General features: G+C 41.1%; 3 protein-coding genes across 3 annotated transcripts; 2 read left to right on the top strand and 1 right to left on the bottom strand.

Annotated features, from left to right (window-relative positions):
- The first annotated feature begins 1,737 nt into the window (after positions 1 to 1,737).
- Positions 1,738 to 2,520, top strand: pyurf (PIGY upstream open reading frame). The gene is made up of 2 exons (XM_088997563.1): positions 1,738 to 1,996; positions 2,220 to 2,520. Exons 1-2 carry the CDS (start codon positions 1,794 to 1,796, stop codon positions 2,353 to 2,355), a joined length of 339 nt encoding a protein of 112 aa, XP_088853689.1. The 5' UTR covers positions 1,738 to 1,793; the 3' UTR covers positions 2,356 to 2,520.
- A 16-nt stretch (positions 2,521 to 2,536) lies between these two features.
- Positions 2,537 to 2,772, top strand: LOC148898394 (phosphatidylinositol N-acetylglucosaminyltransferase subunit Y-like). Its single transcript, XM_088997564.1, has one exon. It carries the CDS (start codon positions 2,537 to 2,539, stop codon positions 2,747 to 2,749), a length of 213 nt encoding a protein of 70 aa, XP_088853690.1. The 3' UTR covers positions 2,750 to 2,772.
- A 149-nt stretch (positions 2,773 to 2,921) lies between these two features.
- LOC148898393 (uncharacterized) lies at positions 2,922 to 13,157 on the bottom strand. The gene is made up of 2 exons (XM_088997562.1): positions 11,757 to 13,157; positions 2,922 to 3,255 (listed from the first exon to the last, which is right to left on the bottom strand). The coding sequence occupies exons 1-2, from the start codon at positions 13,155 to 13,157 to the stop codon at positions 3,109 to 3,111; spliced, it is 1,548 nt and encodes a 515-aa protein (XP_088853688.1). The 3' UTR covers positions 2,922 to 3,108.
- Between the last annotated feature and the right edge of the window lie 2,922 nt (positions 13,158 to 16,079).

Genomic DNA, 16,079 nt, shown 5'->3' with positions numbered 1-16,079 from the left:
TAAATACGATTGTTTGTCTTTCCACCCTAATTTAAAATAAATAATCCGTCGGTCTCTGCCAGATTCAGCCGTTGAGAATTCAAATGGCGTCCAATGAGAGCACGCAGTGACGTCATCACGCAGCTTCCTGCCGTGAACTCAAAATGTTTGAGTAAACGATTGCCATGAACTCAAAAGTATTGATCTACTGCAAATTAAAAACGCAGGACTCATTCAAAAACTCAAAACGTTTGAGTTTTTGAAACAAAAAATCGGCTTTTGAGTTGACTGACCTCAATGACTTTAAGTCAGTAATACTGTTCGGGTTTACAGTGTATATATAGGGCCAGAGATACCAGCGAATTTTAGTTAGCTGACGAAGCCTCTCGGATGAGAAGCAAAATGTCTGACAGTACAGTCCAGATGTACAGATAACGGCTGAAGAAACCTTTTCATCCACAATAACAGTCATTATTTTTGAATTCACATTTGACGCCTTCACTGTCACTGCCTCTTGTTCCACTTGTAGAGAATGTCAAGATGTTGTGAACCTCTCTGTCTCTGAGGATTTGTGATGTGATGAATTTCTACTCTCTGTGAAATATGGGCTACATTGCTGGAGAGGTGCAGGACCTAACAGAAGTTCTGCTGAGGGTGAAGAGATCCTGTCAGCCTGGAATAGATTTGAAGCTGTTCTGGAACTGCTGCTGCAGTGTTTGATACACCTTGTGAACATGGCCTGTTGTGCCATTTATGTATCTGCCTATTTTTATTGAGAGAAGCAAATGAAATGCACTTTTATTTTTAGGTCTGATTGAACTTTCATCTAAATTTGCTCCCAAACGCACTTTGTATACGACTGTTCTCACCATTTACTTTTTGTAGAACATTTCCACATTGGGGTCACGAGCCAATCAGAAACGTTGCACAAGACCCCACTTGTAACCTAAACATCGACGAAAAGTACAGACAGCTGAAAGCAACAAGAAGTTTCAAATCTACAAGTCAAATAAAAAAAAGGTTTTGGGGCAGGGGGTGTCAAGGCTTCACTTCTCATCCTAACATTGGGTGTTGTGAATATTCAATGATGAGATGCTGTTGCTTGCGATTCAATATCACTTTGCGGCTTTTGGGTATATAGTAAAGCATCATTTCAAAACAATTGATTGTATGGTTCAAAGTGTGTGTTATGTATCCAAATAAAGGTAGATCATTCCCAAGTGACTCCGACTTCCTCAACTTCTCTATGTCTTGTGAAAATTCTTCAAGAGTTTCTCCATTTAAGCACTAGTCCATCACTGATCACACTGTTAATGTACATGACCATGTTTTTATTTTGGTTTACTTCGCCCTATTTTGGCTGATATGCTGGCCAGACGGGTGGTATGCCGATGCATATGTTGGTTATTGTATGGCAGTAACGCAATGTTATCAGCAAGTCGAGGCCATCAATTTGAGGGCCAATGTGACAAAGCAAGCCAGTTTGACCCAGGATACCAGGTGGAAAAGTACGTACTTTATCTACTTCTCCGCACTGCAGTACAATGCCTCCACCTCGCGCACAAATGTGGAAACACATTAAATAAAATCATTTTGGAACCGAATGTATGCTCGTAATCACATCTCAGCCAGAAACAAAATATAAACAAAAATAAATATAGTGTATTTAACGCTCAATTAAAGAAAGAAATATCAGTTTATTTAAATGATCGGAAATCAGCAACGGAAGCGACACTGGGGGGAATTTTATTTGAGTTGCACTAAACGTGCTTCCGGAAATTATCAACGGACAAACCTTTAGCTCTGTTGTGGTCATGTTGCGAAATGTTTTGGCCAGATTTCTCGCAGAATCTTTTTTTGTTCACCGCACCGTAAAATACACACCTTCAATTCAGACAACTTCGTCTACTTTTGCGTCAGTGAGGAACTTCGCGGACGTGAAGGACGAATCGTCGGAGGAGTTTGACATCTCCTTGCTTGAGTTCTTAGTGTGTCCACTGTCCAAGAAGCCGCTCAGGTAAAATATTTCTGTTAACGGCCCTTGAATGCAATTTTACAATGAAAAATTTTACAACTCCTTGCTTCAGTTGTTATTGTGTCAACTGTCCAAGAAGCCACCCAGGTTTATTTTCAGTTAACGACCCGTCATGCAATTTTAGAATGATAACAAGAAAACCTTAATTGCTGCGGGGTGCCAAATAGGCCCTCCACGAGTCACGTGACTATGTTCTGCCCTCCAGATTTGAAGTCACGACCAATGAGCTGATCAACGACGAGCTTGGCATCGCATATCCCATCATCGACGGAATTCCAAACATGATCCCCCAGGAAGCCAGACTCGTACAGAAAGACCCAAGCTCCCCTACACAAGAATAGAATTTTGCATTTTGCATACATCATTCAACTGCTGGCACCAATCTTCTTATACAAATAACAATACATTTCATTTATAAGCGCCTTTCAAAACATATATAGCCATCAAAGTGGCGTGAGAGATGCTGTAAATGTGATAATAGCAGTGATATATTAATTTGAAGTTGCTCACCTATCTGCAAACATGTTTTCCTTGTCTCTGATGGTGGGCCTGGTCCCCGTCATGTCCCTCTGTGGTTTGTTCTACTCTGCTGCAGTGGATGAAAACTTTCCTCAGGGCTGTACGAGCAGCAACAATGTGTGTTTCTACAGTTTGCTGCTTCCCGTCACCATCCCTGTCTATGTCTTCTTCCACCTGTGGAGCTGGATGGGAATCAAGCTCTTCAGGCACAATTAAATGTTGATGTCACAAAGTTTCAATCAATGACTCACTCTCGTGTGTTTGCTTCTTTTTATTTGTATTGTATAATTCAAATCAACCGGCAGTGTGTGTAACATTCGGTTAAAATATCAGATCCCCTAATGTATATCACTATCCATGTCACATTTTAACATTCAACATAGAATTAAACTCTCCATTATGTTGTCTTTCCAACTCGGGCGGGTGCTCTTGCCTGTAATTCGGATATAGCTCATTTCTATTAGTACAATTAAATTGCCCTTCACCCCAAACAACAAATTGCATTATCGAAAAGAAGCTAAGTAAAATTGTGATAGACAAATAACAGCAGGGATATTGTCACTTTCCGATAAAGCTCAACGTCTCCTCTTGCCTCTCGTGTCTTTGTCCTTCACTCTGCTCTGAGAAAGTTTCATCAGAGGTGACTCGGGTCTGGGTGAATGACCATCTCCTTTGAGTTTGAAGAAGAATGACTCATTCAGCCTCATCTGCACTGGCCTTCCCTGAAAACAAACACAACATTCATGTGCAATTCAAACCTTTGGGTACCAAATAGATATTCTTAATAAGGCTGCATCAATCAAGTAATATAATGCAGCCATTTGATTTTGCGACAAAGGCTTTTTCAGAAGGAATTACCATTGTGGTCTTAAAAACTCAGCAGCAGAAGTCACTGCTATGAATAGTGCAGTGGATGAAAACTTTCCTCTGGGCTGCACAAGCAGCAACGATTTGTGTTTCTACAGTTTGCTGCAACCCGTCACCATCCCCGCCTATGTCTTCTACCTGTGGAGCTGGAAGGGAATCAAGCTCTTCAGGCACAATTAAAATTTTGACGTCACGAAGTTTAGATTGAGATAGCTTTGGGATAATTAATTTGGGATTCTACTGTATGGCGTTCGTTCAACCGTGTTTACACGATTTGGCTAAACAAGGGAAACTGGGCACTGTGCTGAGCCTGGCCTTTTTTTCTGGTTCTCTGTCAGAATTTTTTTTTCCCACATTCCAAAAATTAATGTTGTAAATTGTCCCTTGATGTGAGTGTAAATGGTTGCTTATGTGGGCATGCCCTGTGATTGCCTGGTAACATTACGGATGCGCCCCTGCTTACAAACAGCCTGAAGACTGCTGGGATGGGCTCCAGCATTTCCGCATCCCTCATGACCATAAAGCAGTGAAGATAATATATGAATGAATGTTGCAATGGTGGCTCACTCGCCCAACTTCAGCATGGGGTCAGTTGCCACTCAATTATGACTCTTTTGTCTCCTGTATTTCTGAATGTCCTGCCACCATAAAGATAATCAGTAATAAAAGTAAAATGTGATGTTTAAGTAATAATAATAATATATTTCATTTATAACACCTTTGAAAACTCTCAAGGGCACTTACTTTAAAGGACAACCGACGTCACTTTTTTGTTTTCTAACTGACACCAGAAAAACATTTTATAGCATCTAAAATACCCAAAACACGCAGTATGATATTTTTAGTCAAATGCAAAACAGTGTCCAAAATCTGCAACAAATTGAGCTGCGAATTGGGCATTTTCAGAAAGTCCCGCCCCCAGTTCGTGATGTCACGCCAAGACGTCTTGCATTGCTTGTGAATCAAAACAATGGCTTCTGATTCGGAGAATATGCTTTCTTGTTACACATCCAGTTATGAATATGATTCAAATATAGTAAAGTCTCGTTATATCGATATTCAAGGGAGTCTGAAAAAATATCGATATAACCGGGACTATCGATATATCCGACCCTGTTTGCATGTAATTTTCTCCGTGCGTGCATAGAAATAGTATCGATATAACCGGGACTATCGATATATCCGATATCGATATAACGAGACTTTACTGTAGTTCTGAAGAGGAAAGCATACATGTTTGCAATCGATTAAAAAAATTATATGTGCCATTTTGAGGCAACATTGGGGGAAAATCTCTCACCCAAAAAAAAAGAGGCACAAAATGGCGACCTCCAGTGGCCCCCTCCGCTACCACAGGCTGATAAATTCCTTCTATGGTGCTTGGACGCCCTATTCTGGCCTTTTGGCGGCTTTTGGGTGCAACATGAGGTCCCCAGACCAAACAAGTACAGCAAAATACATTGACGTAATGGAAGGACCGCTACAATGCGTCTTTTTTTACGGTCAAGGACAGTCCTTTAGTGACGTCACGTACGGACTTGTCACAAACTCAAAAACAAGACTTCCTGAATATTCGGCGCGAGTCTTAAAACGTAAAATATAGCTATATGCGGTGGAATATTTGTAAAATACGCTCAGTAGAAGTCATTTGACGCCATTTTACAAATTATGGACACAACTTGTCCGGAGACGTCTAATGATAGAAAGACGTGGAAAAAAAAATCCACGTCTTTCTATCATTAGCCAGGACGATCAGAATCAGAATTAAGAAAATCTTTATTCATCCCACAATGGGGAAATTTGCAAAAAGAAAAAAATGAAAAAGTAGAACAGAAAGGGACTGAAGAAGGGAAAGAGCTGCTGTGGATGTAGCCACACGAGGGCGCCAGCTTGACAGGCTATGAGAAATCACAGGGTTTCATGGCATCATTATGAGCCAAGCAATATTGAATATCAAGTAACAGCATCCCATCATTGAATATTGACAACACCCAATGTTAGGATGAGAAGTGAAGCCTTGACCCCCCAAAACGTTTTTTTTTTATTTGAGACTACTTGTAGATTTGAAACTTCTGGTTGCTTTCAGCTGTTTCTACTTTTTGTCCATGTTTAGGTTTCAAATGGGGACTTGTGCAACGTTTCTGATTGGCTAGTGACCCTAATGTGTTCATTTTCACAAAAGTATCCAAATAAGACTTCTGTCCCTATATAAGGGCTACTTTAACACTTTGTTTCCAACCGAGGTTATCATTTTCAGTACAATAGACTTGTAATATTTTGTATTTTGGTTTCCGCATTTGGCCATGTTATAGAAATCAAAATAGCAGGAAAAAAGCTCTCAGTTTGATGCAGTCATAAATGTGCATCACTGCAATCCAACCATAATGAGCATGCTAAATTAACCTCAAACAAGACAAAATATTAATCATAATAATAATAATACATTTCATTTTCGAGCGCCTTTCAAAACCCTCAAGGACACTTTACAGTCACAGGATATCTTTCTCTGCGGGTGAGCAGTGGCAGCCACACGCGCCAGCATTCACTCAACTCGAAAGTACATAAGCGAGAAATCCATGATCATTACGAATGTACATACAAAATTCAAGTTCCACACCTTGCTCAGGCCACCCAGTTAGTGGGTGTAGAAACAGTAGTTGATTACAACTCATATTACACATTCTCGAACAAGAGTCAGACTTATGTACTGGTCAAATATTATTTTAAGGATGTCATGGCATATTACAGATGTTCAAATGACTCATGAGTCTGTTCTGTGATACAAATTATGAGATGTGAAAACGTGTTGTTGGGGTAATTCGCTATAGAGATGTTTGTATAGCGAATTACCCCAACACTTGTCATGTGTGATTGTGTGGTATAGTACTTGAATCTCAATATGCACAAAACTTGCATACTGTATTATATACACCAGGGGTCTCAAAGTCGCGGGCCAACTGCGCCCCGACAGAATATTTTGCCTTGACATGAAAGATTAATGTTAGTGCGGCCTGCATGATTGATATGAATGAAACTTGTGTGTGGAGCTGAACAAACCGCTGAACAAACCACCATTTTGGAGCTACAGAGGGAATTTTATCACAGATTTGCAGACCTCAAGACGCACAAAGCCACATTTCAAATTTTTGCCGACCCATTCTCTTTTGATGTGCAAGATGCCCCTCCTGTGTTCCAAATGTAGCTCTGTGACCTGCAGTGCCACTCTGCACTCAAAGCCAAGTTCAGGGATGTGAATGGAGAAGCAGACAAGCTTGGGTAATGTTTGAGAGAGTTAACCCCCAGCTTCCCTGAACTTTCCCGAATGTTCAAGCGGACCATGTGTCTTTTTGGGAGCACATACTTATGTGAGAAGCTCTTCTCCACCTTGAACTTCAATAAGTCCAAGTACAGGTCCAGACTTACTGATGAGCATCTCCAAGCCCTACTAAGAGTCTCCACTGCCTCCTCCCTCAAGCCAAATGTGGCTCGGCTTTGTGAAAAGAAGCGCTGCCAGGTCTCTAGCAGCAAGAAGTAGGCAAGAGAAGCCATGTTTAGGACAGTTCATGTTCAATATTTTATTTATGTGAAGAAAGTTAAAGGTTAAAGAACTGTGAATACAGACATTTGAAACTTTATTAAAATAATTCGTTTCCTTTGCTTTTTTTTCAGTCGTCTGTATCTGCCTTATGATCATTATAATTATTTTATTTATTTATGACTGGTTAGCTTAGTTTGCTAAGCCAAACTAAGCTTAGTTTGCTGACGAAGTTTCTTGGATAAGAAGCGAAACGTCCGACACCTTCAAAGAAGTACAGATGACGGCTGAAGAAACCTTTTCATCGATGGACCACTCCTGTACGACTGAGAGCTTACACAGACATATGACTGGTTAATTTATTTTTATTCATTTTTCCATTTATTCATTGAATTCATTTTTTGGTGTGTTAAAAATAAAGATTTTGAGAACATTGGAATGTTTTAACTGTGCTTTTCTTGTGAAAATCCTGATGCGGCCCAGCCTCACCCAGACTGCCTCCAGCGGCCCCCGGGTAAATTGAGTTTGAGACCCCTGATATACACCATTTTGTTGAGAACAGTGTGATTCATATTACTGCAATTACCGTAGTCGGCAATAAAACAGTGAGCTCAATTGCATCATCATTTTCTTAATATTAGAGGAGTCATGAGAAAGTAGGATGCTTAAAACAAGAAATCTTATCCTTGACCAAGCAACTTTATACTCCTCAGTATTGATGAAACACCTATATACCTATGATTATTCTGGTTTTAGGCATTGAATTACTTAAAACAAGTAAAAATATCTTGATAACTAGCTGAAATATCTTAGATTATTAAGCACACATTTTATTGAAATAGGCCATAGATTTTTACGTGCGTAATGCATATTGTGTTGTGACCTGTCGAAAAAGTTACGCACATTGATTTTATATCCCACTTATTCTGCTTGGGCTTGCTCGGAGCTCTAGCCTTTCCCAACTGACATCAAGTAGAAATAAAACAAGCCCCTTCACTGGTCGCTAGTGAATGATTATTTCTGCTGTTATTTTGGCTCGTGAAGCCTCTGATAGGGTGTTTTGCTTTTTCTCAATAATATGTTATGAAAACAATGTAATTATATGTGTCTTCCGCCATATTTAGACGCGCCTGTAAAACATTCTCATACCTGGAGTGAGCCCAGTGCATTCTTAGAGCCGTCTGTTAACCTTGAAATACTACTTACTGGAGACATTCTGGAGATCGAATGACAAAAGCTAAGAATTGTTTTGGAAGTCACGCCATAGTCTTGATACCACCCATCTGATGAAATAAATATGTTGTGTGTCCATAGTGTGAACACACTCGTGATCAAGCAGCCATTGTCGGTAAATCATCGGCGTACGGAATATTCCTCAAATAAACCCTACATAGGTACTGTTCATCGACACCAGCCTGTATTTGTGTTGAGAAAGTTAGATTGTATCCTCATTTTATGTAACGCTGTAATACTGAACTGATCTGGCAACCTAGCCACGACGCGACATCACGTGACTTGACAGCGATAAAAGCCAGTTTGTGTCTGTTTATGTGTTTTTGGACTTCTCGTACGACGGTGAACGCAACGGTTGCTGTCTGTGCTTCGGCAAATAAATATCCTACTTGTATGATCTAAACAAGAGGACCTTCTCGACTCTTTATTCTCCCAAATGCATCGCGAAAGCGCTGAAGATCTCAACAGGTTATGGGCCCAGGAGACATTTGGGAGATAAAGTGAAGCCAGAAGTGTATCCAGACTTGAAAGAGTGGTGAGCAAACGAGGCTATCGCTAACCGGCTAAACAGCGGTCAAGATGGATCAAGGAAGAGCAAGCAGGCACCTTCGACTGGCATTCGACGGAGATGAAGATAAGTACGAGATATGGGAAACAAAAATGCTTGGACATTTTCATTTATTGGGACTAAAGAAGACCGTGCTAAGCGAGCCGGCGACGAGTTCCGATATGGCTACGGATGCAGAGAAAAATGCAGATGCGTATGCCAAATTGATAAATATGCTTGATGACAAGAGCCTCTCACTAATAATGAGAGATGCACCTGATGATGGAAGAAAATCTTTGAAGATATTGAGAGAATATTATGCCGGGAAAGGAAAACCGTGGATAATAAATCTGTACACCACGCTCACGTGGCTTCAAAAGAGGAACGATGAAAGTGTTACAGACTATATCATCAAAGCCGAAACCGCCATCACAGCACTCCGAAATGCAGGTGAAACTTTGGGAGATGGACTACTTGTTGCCATGGTATTAAAATGACTACCAGCAAGTTTCAAGCCATTTGCAATCATTGTAGCGCATTCAAATGATGAAATCAAGTTTGCAGATTTCAAGACGAAGCTATGGAGTTTTGAAGCCACTGAGAAATTGAACACTGAGTCAGGGGACAGTGTGATGAAGACACAGGGTCGGAGTGGACGACAAACCACCAAAACCAACACCCGTGACCAGCACAGTGATGACACAAGCATAGTGTGTTTCAAGTGTGGGATCAAAGGCCACAAAGCAAGAGAATGTCGACAGAAGACATGGTGCAGTCATTGCAAAAGCTAGACACATAAAGACGCAACGTGCAGGCGTAAGGACAAGGACAGACGAGATGACGCCAGTAAAGCGTCAGAAGATGGCGACACCGACAACCCGCTCAAGATGAAGGACGGCGAGGCCAGATCCAGGGAGAAGTTGGGTCACGACATCAGAGAGCGAGGATTGATGGTGGACACAGGAGCCACTTCGCATATCATCACTGACGTGAACATGTTCAAGAATTTCGACAGCACGTTCAAACCGGAACGACACCGCGTGGAGCTGGCGGACAGCACACAATGCAGCGGAGTCGCACATAAAAGGGGAGATGCTGAGGTCTCTTTGATAGACATCAAAGGACAAAGACATAAAGCAACGCTGAGAGACGCTTTATACATTCCTTCATACCCCCAAGACATTTTGTCTGTAAAGAAGGCAACCACCAACAGGGCAACAGTGATATTTAAAGAAGATAAAAATTCACTGATTACAAAAGGCGGGACAAAATATCGTATACATGTGTATGGAAAGTTGTACTATTTGCATATTGAGAATGAGACACAGATAAATGAAACAGATGAAAACACATATTATGGCATGAGATTACAGCCTAAGACTAGTGAGGTCTTTCAGGAGCCTAATAAGAGAGCCCAAGAGTCATGTGTACAAGACAGGGATGCACGCGAAAGTGCAGTCACAGAGCCAAATGAACATAAACTCACACGACAAAGTGACACAAGTGATGAACCTGAAAATAGAAGGTATCCTACTAGGGAAAGAAAGAAACCTAGTCACTTTGATGATTTTGTGATTGAGTATAGCGATAACGATGGGGCACACACCACAGTAGACTACTGTTACAGAGCTGTGTGTGGTGTTCCGCAAACATATGCAGAGGCTATGAGATCAACTTATTCACAAGAATGGGCAAAAGCCATGGATGAGGAAATTCAGTCATTAAATGACAACAACACATTTACTGTGACAACCCTACCTGCGGGCAAGAAAACAGTGGGGGGTAAATGGGTATATGCTATCAAACGTGATGTAGATGTCAGAGACAAATATAAAGCACGATTTGTAGCAAAGGGCAAGAGCCAGGTTGAAAACAGACTATGGAGAGACGTTTTTTATTATATGTATGCCAAAGAGTCAAGGAGTGACAAGGTAATCAAAATCATATGGGACGGTGATTTCATTATTGATGACTACCAATACGCAAAAACAATTGTGTTTAAATGTGAAATGTGTAAGACAGAGTTCACATGTGTAAGACAGAGTTCACATTGTTCTGTTTATCTTGGTTTACATTACAGCAAACTGAGTATAAGTGGGGGTGTTGAGAAAGTTAGATTGTATCCTCATTTTATGTAACGCTGTAATACTGAACTGATCTGGCAACCTAGCCACGACGCGACATCACGTGACTTGACAGCGATAAAAGCCAGTTTGTGTCTGTGTATGTGTTTTTGGACTTCTTGTACGACGGTGAACGCAGCGGTTGCTGTCTGTGCTTCGGCAAATAAATATCCTACTTGTATGATCTAAACAAGAGGACCTTCTCGACTCTTTATTCTCCCAAATGCATCGCGAAAGCGCTGAAGATCTCAACAATTTGGATAACCAAAATCCTCATCATCCGATATTAACAAACACGCGGAGGAAAGAAGGACGCTCTCCTCCAACAATAGTCAATCATCATTTTATTTATTGGGCTTAGACTTTTGCTTTTCAGTTGTATTTTGTTCTAAGAGCGGGTTTGTTTGTTTTGTTTTCCGGAAATGCTGTTTTAATTTAGATTGTATCCTTTTTAGTTTTCTTCTTTTTCTTTCGGCTTTTCCCTTCAAGGGGTCGCCACGGCGTATCAGTGTTCTCCAGTGTCCTCTTCAGAGGTTTGATTTGCATGTTTGTTTTGGCCAAGCTTTTACATCTGATGTCCTTCCTGACAAAACCCTCGGTATTTATCAGGGCTTGGGACCGGCTTAATAAGACACTGGCTACAGAACAAGAAACTCTATGAACTTAATAAAGATGAAGATACTCAGTAAAAGGCTCCCAAACAAAAAATGATTTCATCCTCTTTAGTACCAGTTTTATATATATATATGGAACATTTTTTGTGCAATATTTGAAAAAAAGTCACCCATGACTGTGTAATAAACTCTTATTACCACTACAAAAGTATGAATTATAGAATGTGTTCTAATGTAAATCAGAAAATGAAAACCTGAGCCTGAATGTCATGGTTATGTCATGATTTGGGTTGTTTGTTCTCACCTGATTCAGGTCAACCTTTTTGCTTTGATCTGACGGTTCATTGTAGTCGCTGGAGGTAATGGTGTCCCCCGACTTGGGCTCAGGTTCCGCCAGAGTCGGCGCAGTCTGTCCTCTCCCCTTCACACTATGAGAAAGCTTTTCCTTCACCCCCAGATCTTTCATAGATGAACAACAGAATCGAGCTGTGTGGATCTCTTCGGCTGACGGTTTGTTTTCAGCCCAATTCTCAAGCTCTTTCACTCCACTTGATGCCTTTACACAAGAACACTTGTTGACATTTTTCCTCGCTCTTTCTGGCAAGCTCAGATCCAAAGGCTTTGTGAGATCAGAACACAAACCCTGTCTTCTCTTTGTGGAGAAAGCCAAGTAGGGGGACAGTTCGCCAGTGAAGAAGTTTTCTGTCTGGGTCGAGGTGCATGTTGTTGGTCTGAGGGATATGCGGGGAGAGCGTGAGAAAGCTGGCTGGATTTCCCGGTGGTCATACTGCTTTGATTTTGTAACCTTCGGTGCACTATCACCGTTGGCCATCTTGTCCATGTAAAGATTCATCACTTTACCCCTTGAATGAAGAGAGCATGGAAGCTTTTTCTGCTCTGATGAGCATGCTTCTTCTGTTTGGAAGGAATATTTGTTCTTTCTGCTTGGCAATCTGTCTTTCTCTGCGCTTCTTGACTTCGCTCTTTTCTGTCGCTTCTTTTTTTGACAAGAATCCTTGTCAAAGTCTTTTATCTGGTCCAATATCTGTGTTTGTTGCAAATTGGTCGTAGTTGTTTTGTCAGTGGATTCCATGCTGGAGTCTGAAGATGATGATCTGAATGTATTTTGGGTAATAAATAAGTCCTGGCTGTTGCTTTCATCCCAGTGAATGTCATTATCTTTTCGTTGAGACTGGTGCTGTCCTATTTCACTCACTGGAGAAGCCCGCTCAAAATCTGTTACAGGAGCTTTTTCCAACCCTTTCCACTCTTTTGTGAATTTGGGATGTGCAGAAGCAAATGTGGGACGTTTGACCGAAGCATAGTCGTGTGGCAAATCAAAACCCACTTTCTTTTTCTTTCGCTGTTTTTTCTTGGAGTCCTGAAGACTGTGATCTGACTTCTTTTTCCTTCTGTTGATGCTCAATTTTGACAGGACAGGTTTCCTTTCCACTGTTGCTGTAGCGTCACTGCTACCAGGTAAACTGTTCAAATTCTGTAGCTTCTTTTTCTTCTTGTCTTCTTTTGAATGCATTACTTCATTGAACATGTACTTTTTCTTTTTCTTCGGGATGATGTCATTCATGTTTAAGGTCATGTTGTGTTTTGTTTTTGAGCCATCTTTGCTCTTCTTTGGTTTTGTTTTCCTTTTACTTTTCCCAGGCGAAATCAGGGACTGCCAAAACGAGTCAGTCTCGTCTGACATGGGTCTGTACAACAGAAATTTCGGATAGTTTTGAACTAGTTTGTTGGGTCACAAAAAACAACAAAAAAGACACATCGTTCCAAAATACGGTATAACATAACTATGGTGAACAATGTTTGTTTTGTTGAAACAAAACGACCCACAGGAGCCCTCTACAAGATAGATGCGACAATCTTTTGGACTGCCTTTATCATCATTTTTAACGCAGCAGTAAAATCATTATTACATCTTGTAATTCACTGGACTTGTGTTCCTGAAGCATTTGGAGAAGCCAGTGGTTTAATATCGCTTTACAGCACAAATAATTGCATTTTCAAGTAGTTCCACCATGGGTTGAACCGTCACTTGTAGTATTGACAGAGAAATTAAAAGGAAACAAGGCCATCAGGACTAAGCAAACTGCAATTAACCTAATTTGAACTGGTCCATATTTGTAGTGTTTCTGCTCGCAAAAAAACGAGGAATTGACGCAGGTAATGTCAACGCAATTAATACTTGGCGTATAAATGATAAGCCTCTGTAAACCAAAACGGTTGAACATAATTGTACGGTTTTTCGTGGCGTTTCAGTAACAGATTCATTTTACAAGTAGTCCGTGTCCACAGTTTGACGTTTAATTGTGTGAAAAAGTCAAGTATACCTGAATATTTCTGGGCGAGTAAAGTTCCAGTCCACCATCAAGAGGGCCCGCCGACGCGGTTTATTTGTGAGGTGTTCAAGAACATAAAGTAATTTACCATCTCATATAACTCACCCCCGCCTGCTTCGTCCAAATTTCAAGACGCAATTCATCACCCTCGACACAAACGATTGCACCTCAACACACCCAGCCGCGAAATTCATAAAGTTCGCAGATGATACCACGGTCATCGGTCTGATCAAAGACGTCGACAAATCTGTGTACCGACAACAAGTGGAGCCGCTGGAGCTCTGGTGTTGCCGACACGATCTAGAGCTGAACACACTCATGACAGTAGATCGTGGACTTCAGGAAACATCCATCACCACAGCTGCCCCTCATATTATCCAACTGCCCTGTGCCAACCCGCGAGACCTTCAAGTTCCTGGGAATCACAGTCTCCTAGGACATGAAGTGGGAGGTCAACACAAACTCTATACTGAGATAAACCCAACTGAGGGTGGACTTTCTGAGGCTGCTGCAGAAGCATGGCCTGCCACAATGGCCAATTTATAGTAATTTCATATGTGCTGTATGTCATGCATATTAGCATATTTGACAATACAGCTGACTTTAATTTTGATTATTATTATTATTATTATTATTTCAGCGCTTTCGCGATGCATTTGGGAGAATAAAGAGTCGAGATGGTCCTCTTGTTTAGATCATACAAGTAGGATATTTATTTGCCAGAGCATAGAGCAACCGCTGCGCTCATCGTCATACGAGAAGTCAAAAACACATACATGAACTGGCTTTTATCGCTGTCAAGTCATGTGATGTCGCGTAGTGGCTGGGTTGCCAGATCATCTCAGTATTACAATACAATCTAACTTTCTTAACACCCCCACTTATACTCAGTTTGCTGTAATGTAAACCAAGATACATAGAACAATGTGACCTCTGTCTTGCACATTTCGGCTTCCAAAAACAATAGGTGTAAACTCTCAAATACAATTGTTTTTGCGTATTAGTAGTCATCAATAATGAAATCACCGTCCCATATGATTTTGATCACCTTGTCACTTCTTGACTCTTTGGCATACATACAATAATCGGCTGGGTTTTGCTTATACTCATGATCGGTTAAATAATCGTGTAAGACCTTGTTCCCGTTTTGGCAAGATTGTTTGAAACCATAAAGTTTATAAACTAGACCATCATACTTTTCTCCATTTTCCAGAGCTGCTCTTTGAAGCACAACTCTTATACCTGTTTGATTGGCTGTTGGTGAAAACGTCTCTCCATAGTCTATGTTTTCCACCTGGCTCTTGCCCTTTGCTACAAATTGTGCTTTATATTTGTCTCTGCCATATACATCACGTTTGATAGCATATACCCATTTACCCCCCACTGTTTTCTTGCCCGCTGGTAGGGTTGTTACAGTAAATGTGTTGTTTTCATTTAATGACGGAATTTCCTCATCCATGGCTTTTGCCCATTCTTGTGAATAATTTGATCTCATAGCCTCTGCATATGTTTGCGGAACACCACACACAGATCTGTAACAGTAGTCTACTGTGGTGTGTGTGCCCCATCGTTATCACTATACTCAATCACAAACTCATCAAAGTGACTAGGTTTCTTTCTTTCCCTAGTAGGATACCTTCTATTTTCAGGTTCATCATTTGTGTCACTTTGTCGTGTGAATTTATGTTCATTTGGCCTAATCTGACTGCACTTTCGCGTGCATCCCTGACTTGTACACATGACTCATCGGCTCTCTTATTAGGCTTCTGAAAGACCTCACTAGTCTTCGGCCTTAATCTCATGCCATAATACGTGTTTTCATCTGTTTCATTTATCTGTGTCTCTTTCTGAATATGTAAATAGTACACCTTTCCATACACATGTATACCATATTTTGTCCCACCTTTTGTAATCAGTGATTTTTTGCCTTCTTTAAATATCACTGTTGCCCCGTTGGTGGTTGCCTTCTTTACAGGCAAAATGTCTTGGGCGTATGAAGGAATGTATGAAGCATCTTTCAGCGTTGCTTTATGTCTTTTCCTTTGAGGTCAATCAAAGAGACCTCAGCATCTCCCCTTTTATGTGCGACTCCGCTGCATTGTGTGCGGTCCACCAGCTCCACGTGGTGTCTTTCCGGTCTGAACGTGCTGTCGAAATTCTTGAACCTGGTCACGTCGGTGATGATATGCGAAGTGGCTCCCGTGTCCACCATCAATCCTCCCTCTCGGATGTCGCGGCCCAACTGCTTCCTGGATCTGGTCTTGCTGTCCCTC

Source organism: Hippocampus bargibanti, linkage group LG05, assembly GCF_051943395.1.
Source record: "Hippocampus bargibanti isolate YZ-2025 linkage group LG05, ASM5194339v1, whole genome shotgun sequence".
Classification (NCBI taxonomy): Eukaryota; Metazoa; Chordata; class Actinopteri; order Syngnathiformes; family Syngnathidae; genus Hippocampus; species Hippocampus bargibanti.
The sequence above is the reverse complement of the archived record's forward strand: the minus strand, read 5'-3'. Positions and strand labels throughout refer to the sequence as shown.